General features: G+C 41.8%; 1 protein-coding gene across 5 annotated transcripts in view; it reads left to right on the forward strand.

The window, feature by feature from the left end:
* TMEM178B (transmembrane protein 178B) overlaps positions 1-18,719 on the forward strand; it is a 241,105-nt gene that overhangs the window by 51,996 nt on the left and 170,390 nt on the right. For all 5 annotated transcript variants that reach the window (XM_032688134.1, XM_032688133.1, XM_032688130.1 and 2 more), the window contains one exon: positions 8,637-8,750. In XM_032688134.1, the coding sequence (XP_032544025.1) occupies positions 8,637-8,750 (114 nt within the window). The remainder of the gene's footprint in view (positions 1-8,636; positions 8,751-18,719) is intronic.

Consider the following 18,719-nt stretch of genomic DNA (forward strand, 5'->3'; position numbering starts at 1 on the left):
CTATTTGCTGGGATATCCAGAGAGCATGTGAGGAATAGGCCTGGCAAAAGCTGTTCAAGCACTTTATTTTTTCTCTACTCTGAAGATGTTGCTGTCTGCTCAGTACATGCACACACGTCTGCACCTCTATCTTTACTCACACAATAGTTGAAAAGAAAATTTAGATATTTTGGTGTGGAAACAGAAACTGAAATTGAAATGTAGATATGATGGTCTAAAATATGTGGAAGTCCCTCTGTGAAATGTGGTCACCATATAGCCCACACATGACAAAGCTGTTGAATGTGTCTGGAGATCCATTATATTCACAGAATGCTTCCTTTTCATGTGTGCTTTGTATCTGAGTTTTTCTATATCTCTAGGGATCTCATGGGTTAGTACTGAAAGTGAGCTGCCAGGTTTTCATCCCAGATGACCTGGGAAGAATGGGAATGGCACACTCTTGTCTATTACCCCATTTCTGTATGGATAGTACAGTATAGTTACAGTATGTTGGATCCTTTCAACCATCCCCCCTGCTATGTTTTTACAAGACTGCTTTACCAGGCTGAGCATTGTCTAACAAGTTTTACTAAGCTGGAGGCTCTGAGAGAGTCTTTATTTGGAAGTCAAGTGAGATGAGCTGTAAAAGAAAAATGGGAGGAAAAAAGAACAGGAAGGTTCTGCTTCTCACCCTGAAAAATCGTTTGCTCACTTTCCTAATAAAAACCTTTAAGCTGTGCATTCTGTTAATGTATTTGCTGGGTATGTGCCATTTCACGGAGAAAATAATATTTATTTTATAAACGTCTCATCCTTTCAGTGGTTCTCAACTCTGAATACAAGCAGGCTTTTCCTTCAGGTAAAACAGAAGATACGGCTATCTTCTGAGTATGGTTCCCCAAAGCTCTGGGTTCATTGCATTTTCTGGTGGTCAGTAAAGACATCTACACATGAAAAGCAAGTTTAAATGACATTATATATTGAAATATCCCTTTGCCACTGGCAGCCTAGCAGGTTGCACTGCAGGCTTTCTGCATTTTACTCAACAGGGAGTATGTAGGTGCCTAATGTGCTTGTAAGTGCATTTATAGTTGCATTTAAATAGTTAGGAATTTATAATTTATCTTAATGCAGAAAAATGTTTCTGAAGCAAAGAGCATGCAAGGGAGCAAGAACCAGTTGTGAAACTTGATCTAATATGGCTGGTAGTTTCAGCTGGAAAAAAACCTGTGAAATTAAGAAAAATGTCTGTTTTAGAATTTTCAAAGTACATTTTTCAGACTTTCAGTTGAATTACAGTTTTTAAATTATACTTTAAAGGTGTCAGAATAAGTTACAGATGAATGTGGTTTTGTGGCTGTAAAAAACTTTTCCGTTAATCTGAAATTCTTGTTGTTTTTTTCCCTGGTTGTGTCAGTCTCCCCTCTGCCATCCCCCCTAGTTTTTCAAGTTGGCCTTTGAACCCAAAAATTAAACTATTTGCCTGCCTGTGTTTGTGAGCATGGCAGTGTTGGCATAGCAGTGATGACTGGACTGTAGAGCCGTGTTTGTGCTGCGGCTGCTCCATATGCTTCTCCAGTCTTGGAGGTCAACCACCTAGGAGGCTTTCCTGGAGCTCCAGTCACTCAGGGCCAATTCTCCTTTGGCTGGTTTTACTAGGATGGTTGGAACTACAGGGACAGAGCACAGGTTAGACCTACATTTGTAAACAGTGGGATGCAGCACAGTTGAATTTGTAAGAAACAATTGGTGCTGAGTACCTAATGTTCACTCGGTGTTTTCAGGGAGGGGATGTTACTTAAAACTAGCTTTGCTCTTGTATCACTAGTTGAACGAGTGAAATCTTCCAATTTAGCTTTACTTGGGAAAAATCTAGTTGGCATGGTCTTAGAGCATGTTGTGTTATGAACCAAAGCATGGCAACTAGATGTGATCAGGTGACCACTTTCAAAAGTGCACTTGTGTTATCATAGACACAGTCATTGTCTGCCTCAATAGGTGACCCTTGTGTCTGTGAATGGGGAAGGGTACTGTGTCAGATCCCTCTCTCTGACTTTCCACAAACATCTAGGTGGTGAGTAGAAGCTGATAGAGTGCACCTTTACCCACTGGTAGGGGTAGCAGCTAGGGGCTAGCAACCGAATCTTAACCCCAAAAGACAGACACCCCAACCCATCAACTGAGGGGAAGCATCAGGCAAGTTTCCTTGAAGCTCACAGCAAGCAACAACTAGTACCAGGAGTTGTTTCACTTTATCTAGGACAAGTACCAACAAGTCCTGCTGGCAGAGCAGGCTGAACCTCAATTCAGGATGATGCCAGAGCCAGTCAGGAAGAAACATGATCTCTTGTTCTAATAATTTGGCCCATGCTGCAACTGAAAATCTATCTTGAGCTCCATTAATTAGAACATTGGCTTCTATTTATGCATATAAGTTAATGAATATTCACCAGACATGTTGATTAGGGTGATGTTATTTGCATATTCTTCCTAGATTTTTAGCCCTTTACCCTTAGGTATTCTAGTATTCAAAATATTCATGTGGCACCAAAGGAAATTCTGATTAGGTATTGGGGGGAAAAAATTCATAATGAAGGTGGTCAGATGTTGGAACGGGTGTTCAAAGATGTGCACTTCTGTTCTTGGAGGTATTTAAAACTTGGCTGGACAAGGCCCCAAGCAACATGAACTATTTTTGACTTTGATTTTAACTTTGAGGTTGTGCCTCCTTTAGCAGAGTACTGGGCTGGTTGACATCTAGAGGACTCTTTTAACATAAATAATTCTGCCATTAATGCAGAAGAATGGTGTGCCTACACTTCAGGTATTAATTTATTTATAGATCAAAAAAAAGTGTGTAACCAGTACTTTCATGGTTAGTATTACTCCAGAAGTAACAAAATAATCCTGTTAAGTGTGTTGCAATACTTTCTAATGAAGTATCTGCCTTCATTAAGAAGATACTCATCCTGAGTTCATTAGCGAGTCAGTATATCTGATTGCAGTTTTGTCATAGCAGCCGGTCAAGGTAGAACTTAATTTCCCCTTCTATTTTCTTCCAAGGTTTAGTTTGACCAGCTAGTTTGTGCTGAAACTGCAACCAACTTGTCTATATTAAGGTACCTCCAGATGAGTTTTGTTGATTCATATGAAATTATGCACGAAATTGAGGGCAGCACATACACCTGAGTGTAATAATTCTGAAATTGCACTGGCCTGAATGGCCAGGGCTAGTTTGGAGGCTGCATAAAATGCTAACACAATTAAACAATGAAGTTCTCCAGGGCTGACAAGACTTTTAAGACATTAATGAATACATATGCCACATGGAATTGTTTTCATCACCTAATCCTAGCCCTAACTATGATTATAGCCCCTGGAAACATTACTGAAATGTTATGCTAGGGGAAAACCCCCCCAAACCAAACAAACACTATAAACTTCCTCTGCTCTACAGTTTTTTCTGAAGATAATGTGAAACAATTAGGGACCAAATGAGCAATCTACATCTTCTGTCTGCTTGGTATAGTCACCCAATGAGGGAACAGTAACCAAACCGTAGGATTAAGGCAATCTCTCATACAGAAGGCAGTTTCTCATAATGAATAGCAAATATATGAAGTGAGTGCAGTTTGCAAGCTAGAGGCTAAGATTCCTTTTCTTAGGAAATGTTTGTGTAATAATTCTCAAACAGATTTGTAAAAATGAGAGCTAGCACAAAGGGTGAATTTCATGGAATAAATTACTTGCTACAAACAGTTCATCCAGGAATATCTGCAACACAGAAGAAGGAAGAGCTGCCTGGTGGTAACTCAGAACATACCACTCTTTTCAGGGCAGCTCATCATACCAAAAGCTTAGGCAGGAAATGTCATAAAACAAATACTAGTTGGATCCAGCTGTATGCTTCTTAGAAATCAACATGCATACTACAAGAGAAGAATGGGCACCTCCTGGTTTCAGATCTCTGCATGTTACAGGATGGAAGGTGACAGTCGTGTCAGTGCTGGCTGGTGAAGTTTGGAATGGCTACACCATAGCTCATCCTGAGCAAGTGAGCTGCTGGCTCCCTGCTTCTGAGGTTCCTCATTGCTCTTACTCAAGGACTACTATATAGGATCTTAGAGTGGGAGAGGTTCTTATATCTGTACCTGCAAGTTCTCCAGCTACCAAAGAGAATTTATTCACAGGCACTGGGTTAATCTGTACCTGAAGGTTAAGGATGGTTCCAAAGCCTGCAGGCCTGAAAGCTGTGGGGGAAAAGTGTGAAATCAATCCCCTCATTGACAGGAGGGGAGTTTAATCAGATAACCCATGCAAGTAACACTTCTGTGTGCCATCTTGGGCTGGATCTGAAGTAAGATTACTGAGCTTTACCTGATTGCTCTCAGAGATTACAAGTTTCACGAAAGACCTTCACGAGGATTAGTCTCTGTTGCCAGCTCTCAGATGAATTGGTCTGTATTATGCAGAAGACTAACTATATGACCATATTGACAGTGTAAATTCATGGAACTTGGCAACCACCTTTGCAAAAGTCAAATGACCTCACCAAACAAATGCCTCTGGGTGCTTTGGGATCCAAAATTTAGGACAGAGGTTACAAGTATCTTGGTGGCACTTTGAATTTTCATTCTATTTCTTAAATTAAACATGGTAAAGTCTCTTTCTTGGAGCAGTTTGAAAGAGTTTAAATATTATATTTAAGAGGGTGGGAGAGGTCCAGGGTGTTGAAGAAAGGCTGGTCCAAAAGTTCTGAAAAAAGCTTACCCACTAGACAAATAGAGTATGGACACCAGCAATGTAAACTCTCAACCCTCTTCAGTTTAGAGGGGGATAATGGTTCAGTCACCCTCTGCATTACCCAAAAGTTTGAGGCCTCTACCCAGGATAGCGTTTACAGTCCTAGTAGTGCAGCAGGAGCTGAGTTTCCTTTGCAGTTGAACTAACATCAGGATGTCCGTAGTTTTGAAAATTGAATAGAAAAAAAAAAATCAGTGTTTTCAGGTGCTATTTCTGCTGTAGCACAGGTTAAAGACTTTCCTTGCAATGGAGAGAAAAGGAAATATTATATACCAATAAGATGGCAGTTTGGACTGGTGATCAACAGATATGGGAAGGGAACTGAGAAAGTAAGTGGATCAGTAAGAGGAGTGGCATGTTTGATGCTGTGAATGCTTAGCTACTTAGACTGAAGCTATCTCTAGTTTCCTTATCTCAGTTTTGTTTGTAATCTGTCCTTTGCAGGAACAGGGGGTTGCCAGCCGCAGTTAAAGCAGTTAACAGCTGCTGAATCCCCCGAGCATCTGTGCTTATGTGATGATAGTATGGCAGAGGTCTGCTCTGCCTGGTTCTAGTTGCATCTTCCTGCTGATCCTTTTCTTAGCACTCTACTGGAACATGTCAGCTACTTTTCTTTAGAATTTTCAGCAAATTCTGTGACTCTTTGGTCAGAGAAACCTGGAATATACTGCTTGTATCAGTGGAGCAGCTTTGTGGTGGTTTTGTGTTTCTTGTGGCCAGCTATAACTCTTGCTATGGCAGCTGCATATGTGAAAAAACCCACTCACTGGTTTGCTCTATAAATACTGTTCCCAGTTATTTCAGCAAAGTGCAGAGCTCAGCTGCAGTTGCATTTGGTCTTCCTGAGTTAGTGCTGAAGGCTGGAGGTGCTCCATAAATTGCAGTTACCCTAGTAAAGGTATGGAAGGGAAAGTTTGCTTTGCTTCCTATCTCAAAGACTGCAGTGAGCATAGCTATTAATTCTCCTGAAGGGTAAGGATTTCATAGCATTTCTCTGAGAAGACTTTCCAAGAGAGCAGTCATTCTGATCCTTGCTGCACTCACTGCTTCTGCTCTCCCAGGGGCTTCTAGGAACTGGATGTTCGGGCATCTTGAACCTTGTTCTCTCCTCAGTGGGACAAGTAGGAAAACATCAGAAGTATGAAATTATCACTGCCCATAAACTCATCCTTCTTATTATTTTTATTGGCAGGTCCAGGCAAATGAAAGCCTTTTTCTAAGTTTCAGAAGCTAATTCTCACCTCTAGTTAGGTATGTGCTGATATAGCTGCATTGACTCAGCATACTCACTCTCCTACACTTGTGAGAGTGGGTTTAAATAAATGGTTCATGTTTAAATGCAAAGCAATCCCAAACACCATCATTTTGGACCATGAAGAGCTTGAGTTTCCCAGTAAGCTATTGCCTGCTTCTGCCGTGGTTTTCTGCTGGGTGGACACCATTGCTCCCTGCTGGAGGTGGCAGGGCTTCAGTGCCCTTCCTGCACAGCCTTTGTGGACTGCAACACCAAGTGCCCTGTTTGCCCACCCGGTTGACAGCGCTCCTGAAGGTCTTTTTAGATGTACTGAAGTCTCATTAACACCATGGGGAAGTAAGCATAACCCCAAATTTAAAGATACGGTCAAGTGATGACCTGAATTCAGACCGTGATATCTTTCTGCTTTAGGCTTTGGTAAAAGCTATTGAACAGCTCACTGCATTACTCCTAACACAGTATTTGCAGAATTAAGTCTGATGGACCTTGCTAGAAATTAGCCCCTTTGGTTTCAGAGGAGCTGTTTCTGCTCATTACTTTTAGAAATTATAGCAAAGGGAACAGGATTTTTTCTTCCTTCTGTAAGCTTTTATTTTGAATCTTGGCTCTGTGTCTATTTCTGTTATTCTATATAAATCTCTTGCCTGGGCAGGTATCTGATAACTTACAGATTATTTTCTGAAAAATGAGCATTTTTTCATTTTCTTGCTGATGCTTCTGGTCCAGGAAAGCAACTGAACAAAACAGGATACAAAAACCTATAAGAAGGCAAGGTTGTGATTTGGGGATTTTTTTTTTTAAAAGCTCTTTGCACACTAGCTATCTTTTTTTTTAAAATACTATTCTTAGTTTGAAACTTTAATTCTGGGCGTACATTTGGTGCCCAGATGGTGCAGACTCACACAGAAGCCCATCACGCTGTCAGGGCAGGCGGATACATATGTAAATATTTTGCCTTTTTCCCCTATAATATTTGGCTTTGTCTAATCTAATTGCTGTCAAAGGCAGAATGTGAAGAATGCTTAAGAGAAGCAAACAATGAGGACCTCAAATGTTTATATTGCACTAACTTTGGAAGATGCTGATAGACTCTGATGTAACTAATAATTTGTTTCATGGGTTTTCTTATTCATGCTGTGAATTCATGGACTATTATCTAAGTTTATGCCAAGTACTATCTGACAACCTGAAGTAGAAACCTGAGCTTCTGGTGGTATAAAAGCATATTTTACCCCATGGAACTGTCAATATAAGGCTAATGGGTCTGCCTTTTCAGTTCAGGCTGACAGTAAATGTTCTCTACCTACCTCTTTGTGTATAGTGCTCTTTATTATTTATATAATTCATTGTTTCATTTAATTTATTCTATTGAGTGCTTGTCTTAATGTATTTTTAATACATAAAAGCATTTCTAGCATAGCTGCTTCTCTGACCATTGGTAGCTAGCAACCAACAGTGGCCAACAACATTAGGGATACCTATTTAGTTATCAAAGGCCTGATCCAAAATACCATAATATTAATAGAAAAATGGCTTTCATGAGCTTTGAATCTGACTGCGTAGTGAGAAGGTGTAATAAAGCCAGTGATAGCTGAGAATGCTGGCAAAAGGAATGCAGGAAACCTGACTGGCTTTCATCAATGCAAGAACAGTTACGCTGTCCTGTGGTTTCTGATCATATGTGAAATTTGGCTGGCTGTAGATCATGGAAAGCATCAGACTACACCAGACCCATTCCTCTAAGGACACTCACTATGCAGAGACATGCCAGGAGATCAGGGCCTGGAAGTGTGATTATTGTACAGGAAGGAAAATTTCTGTAAAAGGAGCATGTAACAATGTGACCAAAAGGTAACAGAAGCAGCATGTGATGCTTTTTCCCATGGAACATAGATGAAATCCTGACTGCAGGAGAAAAAAATTGCCCATTTCAGCCATTCACGTTGCCATCTGAGGCTCATTGTTCAGGCATGCCAATAAATTCTGTTTCTGAACCTTTTATGAAAGTGTCTGAGTGTCATATTGTCAAGAGACATATTGTCATGTATCCTGCTGTGGGGTGGAAAGGGGTCAGGCAAATTGCTTACTATCTGATGTATTATTTTTTTCTGTGTTGTTTTTCATTGCTTAAGGAAAGATCTAAGATGTTTGCTCTGTGTATCTCCTGGAGTATGGGCACTGAGACCCATGACTGTATAATAAGCTAAGACATGAATTTACAGTTTCAACACAGTAACTGTGTTGCTGCTGCTCACTCATGTTTCAGAGAAAAGACATGAAAGAAGGGGTAATTTGCCCAATAGATATCTGATGGTGAAAGTTGACACTCTGCCAGCTACTATAGGGCCAGACTGGGAGGTTCCTGGAATGTGTGGAAGATCACATCCAAACTCACAATACAGATAGTCAGCTTTCCCTACAGACAAGCTTCTCATGGGCCACAGACAGTGCTGATTGTCACAGTGGGCCGATGGTAGCGATTGCTTTGCTCCTAAGCTTTGTTTTTGGTTGTCAAACCCATCTGGTCTACAACTGGGAGGCCACATTGCATTCACTTAACAGCACTTTTTTCTCTTCTGCATTTTGCCTTTCCCAGGAGCAATTGAGCGGTGCTCGTACATCAAGTACCACTACTCCTCAGCGACCATTCCCAAGAACCTCACCTACAACATCACCAAGACAATCCGCCAGGATGAGTGGCACGCCTTGCGTAAGTGTTGCTGGCTTTCTTCTCCGTTCTCCTCGCGCGCAGGCTGAGGGAGGTGCTCGCTGATGAGTGAGAGCAGAGGCTTTGACTGACGGCCCACTCAGAGCCCTCATCTCACATACAGTTTGTCTTCGTAGCAGACAAATCGATTTGTTCTCAGGACCTACATCTCTGTTTCTGCTGCTGACTGGGAATTCTGCTGAGGCATGAGAAAGTGGCAGCGGGGAAAAGGCATCTGTATGCAGGGATTAATATTGAGTTAAACACAAAAAATGAATAACAAAATCAATGCCCTATTTTTTAATTCAGTAGAATGCTCTGTACGTGAGTGGATTCTCATGCAGTTGATGCTGCTGCTGAGTTTCCTGCTTCCAGGAGAATTCATTACTGGCTTTTATTGTAGAATATGTCCTGCTGCCAGAAGCTGCTGGGTGGCAACACTCCTTTGAAGATCTAGGGAGAGAATTGCTGCACCCTTTAAGGCAGAGGGAAGGAGCTTAGTACTCAGTGATAATTGTAGCCAGTGGTCACCAACTCGTAACATTTGCTGAAGCAACAAGATCTGACAGGGATGGAATTGCCTTGAGATGTATTGGCTGACCTTAAATCTTGTCTCGCTCTCATCTTGGAGATGGAAAACCGTTTTCACTGATAAAATGCAAGAGGTAGGATTTCACAAGGAAAGAGGCCACTGAAACTTGCTTTTGTTACTATATAGTCATGAGGACTGATGAACATTGTGAGCAGCTCTGTTTTGGTGGAAGCAGTTAACTCCTTGAAGGTGGCAGGGGTTAAGGAAATGCTGACTGATGAAAACCTTGAAAGGTGGTAGTGAGCTTCCACTGTCCGGACTGTGTCAGTTTGAGAACTGTGCTAGACCTCTGGTGTTCTCAGGACTTTCAGCCTCTGTTTCACTCCTGCCTAATGTGGCTGTTGCTTTGGAAGGGTCCTTTTAAGCTCTGGGGAGGAGAAGGTGCAATGTTATAATTGATTTCCTGCATTGGTGAGGTCAGGCATGGTTTGAGATCCATGGGTGCTTGTAGGCTTGCCTGGTCAAATCTGGTAAAGAATTAAGAATGCTCTAGAAGGTCTTGCTTAAATGCCAATTTTTTATTTTACTTTATTTTTAATTGTGTTTGTGTGGATAAATACATATTTTGATTGAGATATGACAAAGAAAAGGAATAACTGAACTTATGCCTGTCAGAAGGTTGTAAGACACTGGTATGGCAAAATACTGTTCTGTGCTCATTTGACCCTGAAATCAGAAGATCAGGTGGTTCAGTTCCCTTCAGGTTTTCTTCTACCACGTCTTCTCTGCTGGTGTTAGTTTTATGTTAACATTGCTCATCTGTGGACAAAAAAAAAATGTACCCCCCCCTGACATCTTCTGTCAGGGTTCATAGGGCTGTAGGGAGGGCCTTTGTTTGGTTTTTTTGGTGTACGTGTGGTTTTGCCACTGTTGTGAGCAGCAATGACTTCTCTCCAACCATCCACTGGGAATCTCACTGTTTAATGTAAGAATTATTATCTAAAACTAATCTTCATCTCAGCAATGGCTCAAGTAAAGGCTTATATACCCGGTCATGTGCACCTTGGTGTGTGCATCCCTTGGTGGGATCAGCAAGTTCCCAAGCCTGGTGTGTTGGCAGCTGATGAGAGTGTTCAGTAGGGCATTTGTCAGTCTCCAAAGTGGCAGTCTAGACACTCTGTGCTCACACATTTACATATCTGAGTTGGTCTGAGGCACTCTCAGGGTGAGGCTACTTGTGCCCTCTCTCAGGAGGGTACATGGAGTGTTGTGGGTGTTCCTGTATATTTCTGACCCAAATTTTCTTGCCAGTTCATGATTCAGATGAGTGTAGGTAGGTGTAGATAGAGCTGAAGTTTGAATCTACTTATCTAAAGACAGAGAAGAAGAGAAATATTTCGCTGAAGCTCTTGCTTCTCCAGAGCAGCTATGGGCAAGTGAAGAGTGCTCGATATATGGAGTCAGCCAATGAAGGTTCTGGAGGTCACTGCATTGAAGAGTGAACTGATTCTATATGACTAGTTCCCGTGTAGGAACAGCAACCTGTTTTACAAAACTAGGGCAATACGAATCTTTTCAAGTTGTGATTTGGTTGAGGGGAATGTTGTCCCTTTGCAGTGCAGTAGACACTTAGACTCTTCAGAGAGTCCCAGTGATTTTAGTCCCTGCTTTAGCAGCTGACTCTGTTCTATGCCCCTGGACTAGTTTAATCCAGGTCACAGCTACTTCATTTCACCACTGCTTATCCTGATACATCCAAGTCAACCTGGCCATTATTTTCCTCTGAACAATTTCCTGTTCAGCATTTTCCTTTCAGTGAGTGTTGTGACAAACTGCAAAAGGAGCTGGAAGGCTGGCGATCTTCCTTCTCTTGCCATGGATTATTTTTCAGATCTGTAGGATGAGAGAGGAAAAAAAGTATTTCCATGAAACACTGGGGCAAAGCAGCATCCTGGAGAATTTCAGAGGAACTGGAAAGTGAAATCAGGGTGTCTGGTCACCCTGCAAAAAAGAAAAAAAAAAATTGCCTCTACCAGGCTGAAGCCACTGTTGTCCTTTGCCATATTTGTATTTCAGTAGTGATTATTTTCCTTCCCTAGTATCTAGGTAGCAAACTGTTTTTCCTGGGAAGGAAACCTGTGGGTTTGCATGTTTACTGGGTTGGGAATCAGGGAAGAGGCCTCCAGCCGTGCACCACAGACTGCATTTTTTAGACTGACAGGCAGGACTGACAGTCCAGCAGTTTCTCTCAAATTGCAGGAGCAGGTGAGGGGCAACTAATTTGAGGCTGAGGACCTCATGGCACCAGTCGGCACAGAAAGCAGATACTCCTCTGGCTGTGCTCTCAGCTATGCTGGAAGAACCCGGGAGAGCAGCTGGTCCGAGAGGAATGGTTGGAGCTGACTTTATCATTTTTGATTTTTATCTTCTTTCATTCTGTTTGACATTTTCAAGATGGAACCTTTGCTCCAAATTGATTGCCTATGGCAGCATGAGCCGGGGAAATAGGACTTGTCTTCTCTGCAATCACTTCCTCTCAACTATCTCTAGTTAAACAGGGATAGAGGGAAGGATGATTGTAGTATTGCCAGCTCTTGCCTGTCAGGAGATAAATGTTCATCTAATTAGACAAAACAAGTATCTATATGAGCTGGGAGGGGAAGGAAGAGGAAAAGAAAATTTGTCCGACAACTTTGAGCATGAATAACTGTCTCTTTGTGGAACATGCCAGTGTAATATGACTGATTTGCTATTAGGCATTTACCCTGTCACTTTTTGGCCCTAGGCTTGTGCACAAAACTTGATCCATAGTTCTTTTATCTGAAAAACTGTAGCAGCATCATTGATGCTCTTAGAAATGGAGGTATATTATTGCAGTAAAAACTGGAGAAAATCTGAGCAGTTCTGTATTTATTCATGCATTGTTCTATGTGGTTTATGCTGTTCTTGTAAGTTCACTTTCATTACACCATAGGTATGTGTTCACACAGGGAAGTGCTCATGGCAGCAGTTTGAGCTGTAGAATATGGTGCAGGCTTTGGGAAGGGTAAGAGGCGTTTTCAGGTGATGGAATAAGCACTTCAAGATGGATGCTTGTACTTTAAGAAAGTTGACCATAAAAAGGAGGCCGTGTCGATGTTAAATTTTTTCTTGTCCCAAAAGCTTCATGAAACCATTATCTGGTGTATTATGGCAAAGCAGGCGAAAGGCTGTGTTTGCTTGGAAAATGGTAGTACCACCAAGGCAATGATGTGCTATATTCAGTTTGGCATCGTCCGGGAGCCAACAGTGCTGTTCCCTAAGTCACTGTGAAAGATAAGGCAGTCAAAGCCCAGGGAGTATTTAGTCTACTGGCTAACTCTTCAGAGCAGGACAAGCACCTGTTGGGTTGATGCTGAGTTTTTTTTTATCATCAGAAGGATTGTAGTAAGGTTATTTCTGTTTCATTCCTGTTTGGTTTTGTGTCGGTGTGTTTGGTTTTGGTTTTGTTTTTTTATGTAGACTGTAGACAACTCAGGCTCTATATTCATCTTATGCTGCAGTCTTTTAAGAATCAACTGTTTTGTGTGAAAGGGTAACCACAGCATAGAAGATGGGGGCAGAGAGGAATTTCTAAGTATGCTTATGCCAACTGTGTCTACACTTCATTGTCTTGCTGGGAGAGTTAGGATTAGAAACGTATTCTGAGGAAGCCAAATAGTGCAGAAAAGGGAGGAAGATGCAGATAAGAGGAGAGATTGTCTTCAAATGTTCTTCTAGCATGATGATGTTTTTGCCTCTAGCTTTTGTTTAGATTTTATGCTTCCTTCCTCATTTTTACCTTTGAAGATACTTGTATTTGCCATGGGTCGTCTTTGTGTCCTTGAACTATTTCAACAAGAACAACTGCGTAGGTACTACAGGATTGTGGATTAGCCTGCAGTGGGCTCAGACCTGCCTGGGGCCTCACAGGGTTGATGCTCATGGGTGTCTCTCAGTCTTGCTCACTGTGGTCTTGGCAAGGGAAGGTTAAAAGGAGGCTTTTCCAGAGCCACCTTCTCTCCAAGGCAGGTGAAGAAATTATTGTGGCTTTAAAGTACTGAAAACAAACTGCTGATGTGATTTCTTGAAGAGTAAGATCTCTTTTTCTTGGAGAATAAGTGGAACCACTCCCTCTTCCCTTTTTCCTGCCTTGGTAGCTGAAAATGGGACAATTGCTGCATGGCACTCAGAGCCTTTGGCAGACCTCCCACTGGCCTGCATGAAAGTTTCCACATCAGAAGAGAGATGAAAAATTCTTTCTTCTGTCCAAAAGCTTTTGTTTTGCTGACTCACAGAGCCTATCATGTGAGGTAGATAGTTGGGTCTTTAAGTCTGTTACTTTTTCTTCCTCCCTATATGTCACAAATCTGATTCTGTACTTCGGATTACACATGGTAATGAAAGAGGGAATTTGTCTATCTGCTCTTCTCCAGCCTTCCATTGCCACCTGGGCCTGTCTTCTACAGCGGCTGTGTTTTGTGTCCAGGAATGTGAAGAGTGCTGCATCTGGGCAGAGAGTGGCTGGAATTGCTATGGAAACTGATCTTTTGCTGCACAGCTTAGAAACTGTGTCACCAGACTGCTCTAGAGAGAACCAGTTCATAAGCAGGTAGCTGATGCTTCTTAGGAAGTGTTTAGAATTTCCTGGGCTTTCTGAAAATGCTTCTTGCCTGGCACTGTGGGATCTTCTTTGCCTGTCACCTGCCCCTGCATTTTTACTGCAGGACCAACCCCAGAATATGGGCTCTGAATTTAGAGCATCAGCATGGGGAGCTGCATTGTCAGAGCAACAGTCATAATGCCTTGTATTAATTGGAATGATAACGTTCATCTGCACTGCTGAAAAGCTGCAATAATCCTGTGTTTGTGATGGTCTGAAAGCCATTTGCATAAAAAATGAACTCCAAAGTCAAAAGTAATAGCCTGACACATTCTGAGCGGAGAAGGTACTGGAGGAAATGAGGGATTTTTACTGGATGTAGCGAGTGGTAGTATTTTAATTCATACAGCATCTATGCCGAAAGTCAAGTGAATTTTATCAGCCTTAATGCTCCAAACTTTGCAGGAAATTAAGGCTTCCTCATTTAGGCCTACAAAGCACTCATGTAACTCCTTATAACCAGTAAAAACTACTGGCGAGGTGGATGGAAAAATATCCAACAACAATTGTGGAGATTGTTGGCAACAATTAACACTCTGAAAAAGACTGCCATGTCTACACTTGGTAATTTCTACAGATTTCCCAAGCCTTCTCATTCCATGGAACAAGATGTTGAGATTTGCACAGCAGCTCAGCTGATGGCTTGACAGTGCATTAGTAACACCAGTAGGCTCATGGGCTTGACCCTGTCTGCTTTTATAAGCAACAATAAATATTTCATTGTTGTATCTGTATTAAGTGCTGACCCCAGAGAATTTTTTCCCCCCCCTAGGTATTACTGAAAGCAATGTTTGAAATAAATAGGCAGCATCCCACTTTTCTTGCTCCTTTCTTCTACTCTCTCCTGTACTCTCTTGGGTCTCCTTCCATTCCTATCTTCCTCTACAAGGAAAAGCTGTTTCATTTTTAATTAGCCACCTTGACCCCCAGATGGAGGTACACCCTGAAGTATGGCACCATCCTGCTGGTCAGTGCCATTTGGCTGATGACATGATGTCATTCCTTAATGCATTGGTTACTAAAACAGCCGGGGCAGCCATCCTGGAGGTCAGGCAGGCAGCAGGTGCTCACATGCCTGGAGGTCTAGTGTTGTTGGATCTTCACTGTGCTCATTGTTCCCATAGCTAATGACCAGGTGGTAGTGACAGACCTTCTCATTTCCCTCTCTCTGCTGTAGGGTTTTCTTCCTATCCTGCTATTTCCAGTTAAGATATATTTTTTTTTTTTTTGGCATCAAAGCCTAAGACCTATTTTGAAATCTGTAAGGGATTTTATCGCCTTCTGCTAGGCTTCATCTTAGGATCTGCTAATATGGCTGTGACCTTAATACCTACACTGATGAATAACTTTCCCAACTGCATGCTACTCTTTATTTTGCTTCTTAGAGACAGAAGAGCAGAGCAGGAGTAAGGGAGAGGGTCAATAGACCCTCCAGTCCTGAGCCAACAGAAGTGCCTGAATAGAAAACATGGCCAAGACGTAGGCAGGGAGGAAAGGAGGACAAGTAAAGGGGTGGAACTTAGTGCTGGAGATTTGGGAGAGGTTAAGATAAGGGATTGCTAAGCATTGCAACTGGGATAATGGTTGGAGTGGTGGACTGGAACAATTTGGGAGGGAAGGTGCAAAAAATGGCCAAGTTCTTGGTGTTGGAGTGAAGTGGGGAACAAACTGGGAAGGATCCCCTCCAAAGTCCTGTTGAAAGAGCAGTCAGAAGTCTTACTGTGCATCTACTGCTAATGCAACTGTGAAACACTGGCAGAGGGGAGGTCTCGTCCTGCTCTCTCAGCCAGCAGGTTCTTCCTGCAGCTCACTTAACACGGGGTTGAGAGGTAAATCAAAAGAGTATTCTGCTGACAAACCACTTACCAGTATTCTGAATCAGTAAGAAACCCCACACTAGAATTTCTGGTTTTGCAGTTGGTTGTTTGTTTTAAAGTTCACTTAAAATCTGATGAGCATTTTTAAGGTTGCAAACAGAAGCATGCAAAGTTAGGAGATGACACAGTTCAGGCTGCATACTTGGTCTTAATTTATCTCCTCTCAGCACACTCATTATCAAGTCCTTAATAACTGTAATCACGTACCCCTGCCTTGTTCCATACATTTGGGATATTCTGCTTCCATTCAATGATGTCTTCAATGTTTGGTTTCTTTTTCATTGCTTAATGTATGGTTGCTGGCCTTTTTAATTGCAGGTTACACAACTGCTGATCCTATGACAGAGTTAACCACTTCATGAACTTTTTCATATTTCCATTTATTGTACTGAAGCATGGCATGTAAAGATAATTATATTAATATCTAGTAACACCTTGTGATGGGCTGTAATTCCCATTCTAGGCCTGACAATCAAAGATAACTGGTTTGGGATTTTTGGGTGTCTAGATGGAGATACTGATGACTTGGGTTTCACAGTACTTGTCATTAAATAGCCTTCTGAATTTCCAGAGCACAGCTCCCGTTGACTTTCAGTGCAACTATAAGTGCTCCACTCTCTGTAATGAAACTTCAAGTTGCCACCCAACTCACACTGTGTTGTAGTGAATGAGGAAAATGCAGATAGGGACCACATCTGAAGAGGTTTCTTAGGCTAACTGACCTATCAGCACCAAGGACTTTTAGGGCAGGTCCTCCAGGTAGAGGAAAGTGCTTGTTTGAGAGGGAGGAGGGGCTGTTGTCAGCTGGCTGATCTTTGCTCTGACTGCTCTTTGCTAGAGGGGTTGCATGTGTTCTCACCTTTCACACTGACCCTTTCAAAGGGTCATGTTCTTGTGTTTCCTGGCTCTGGCACGCTTGACTCAGTAGCCTTCATATTGATAGGTTTTGGTATTTTTTTTTGTTTGGTTTTGTTTTTTGTTATATTTGTAAGTGCAGGCACTTGGATTCACCTTGGCTTAAGTGGTATTTCACTTTGTTCCCCACTGTTATATAGGAAAAAAAATTACATTTTTATCTTCACCATCGAAAAGAGTCTTAGGTATTTATGGAGCTGTTCTGAGTGCAGGAGAATCAAAAGTACTCTCTAGTCTTACTAGTGATTTTTTGCAAAAGGAGCATTAGAGACTCTTTGCCTGTTGCAGCATGGAGATGTTGACAGGTAAAACACACTGTTGCTAATCATTTCCAGTCATTCAGCCAGTCAAAATATAGCTTTATTAATATGCATACAGAGCTCTCTGTTTCCCTTCTCTTCCTCTGGAGAGACACAGAGGGGGAGAGATGGGCGTTTTTCTGTCTCTTGGCTAATCAAGAATGATGCCTCGTGCATTCTTAGGGTGCGAACAGAGTAAAGAACAAACAGGATGATCTAATGGGTCTCATCCATCTGACTTCTATAATTTTTGATTTATATACCAATTTAATGCCTGGTTTATGATGATTTATATCCCAGTTGTTTTATACCCCAGTCTGATGCCCCACCCCACAATGTTAGTGAGGTGAAATCCAGGTGGTTAAACATTTCAAGGTGATTACAAGCCATGTGCCACACACAGAGTCAGTAATGAGGAGTTAAGGGCTTCCTTACTTCAGTGCAAGGAGAAGGACGTAAGTGGAACATTTCAGAATTGAACTTACTGTGGTTTATTCACAAAGCCATGCACCATCCACAGGGAAACATCATAGCAGCCAGGATCAGATAGATGCCAACAAACTTTGAATCAAACAACCTGGCTCTGACCCGACAGAAGCTGAAACATGGAGGTGATATTTATATGTTGATAGCTGCTAGACAGTGGTTGCCATTTTAATTACTGTTTTGCAGTGATGCTCTTTATACATGGAATTATAGAATACACCCCCAGTCCTCATGTACAACCCGAATATCCTCCCACTTGCTACTTTGGAAAGGTCTAAAATATGTCAGTATTAATGTGTGAAAACCATAATGCAGCTTTACATCCTCAGAGTCTTAGTATTAACTGGGCCATGATGATTTTGGCCACGTGGTCAGAGGTGAATGTAGTTCTGGATCAGGAAGACTGGATGAAGTTAAAGGATTTGTCTTAGGGCCCATCCCAAGACTCCTTAATTGGCTGGGTGAATCACAGTTTAGCTGTTCAATTATTCCCTGCCCACCTCCAGGAACTGATTGCACAGTTGGTGAGGGAATAAGAAATCAGGAATATAAATCAGCTGCAGGTATTTCCTATGGGCATTCAGAGTTCAGTCTCACAAATCTCATCTGGCTGCTCTGGATGTAGGTTATATTTAATGGAGCTTGAGCCTGCATGTCCCTGTGCATCACTGGAATTATGACAGCTAATTTGAGTCTATCTGCCGCTGGTGCGTGCAGTTGATCGATATCTCTTTCATAAATACAAACTCTCTCTCATCTCTGCCTGCATCAACTCAGTCTTTCCTGGCTTGCCCTTTTGCAACCTTGTATATTTTGGTTTTTTTCCCCCCAAACTTGAGTCTCGCCTAGATATTCTGAGAGAAGAAAATCAATGGAGGAATATCAGTTGCTCACCTAAGAGGGGCTTCTTTGCCATACACAACTAAGGCTATAAATAATTCAGTAGGGTCCCTGTCTTTTCTTTCCTCCTATGAGATTGGGTTTATTAAAATTTTATGGGTGAGGACATGGAGGTGGCTGAGTTACTGGTTTAATCTGGTACAATCTTTAGCAATGCATTAGCTCAGTACTAGCTGCTCTTTACTCATCATAGGCACACACTAAATCAGTCTTCCTTGTAGAATCCATTTTGTGGCATGTTATAATCATGTATTTGAACATGATGTAATGCCATTTCTTATA

The sequence above is a fragment of the Chiroxiphia lanceolata genome, chromosome 5 (assembly GCF_009829145.1).
Source record: "Chiroxiphia lanceolata isolate bChiLan1 chromosome 5, bChiLan1.pri, whole genome shotgun sequence".
NCBI classification, from domain to species: Eukaryota; Metazoa; Chordata; class Aves; order Passeriformes; family Pipridae; genus Chiroxiphia; species Chiroxiphia lanceolata.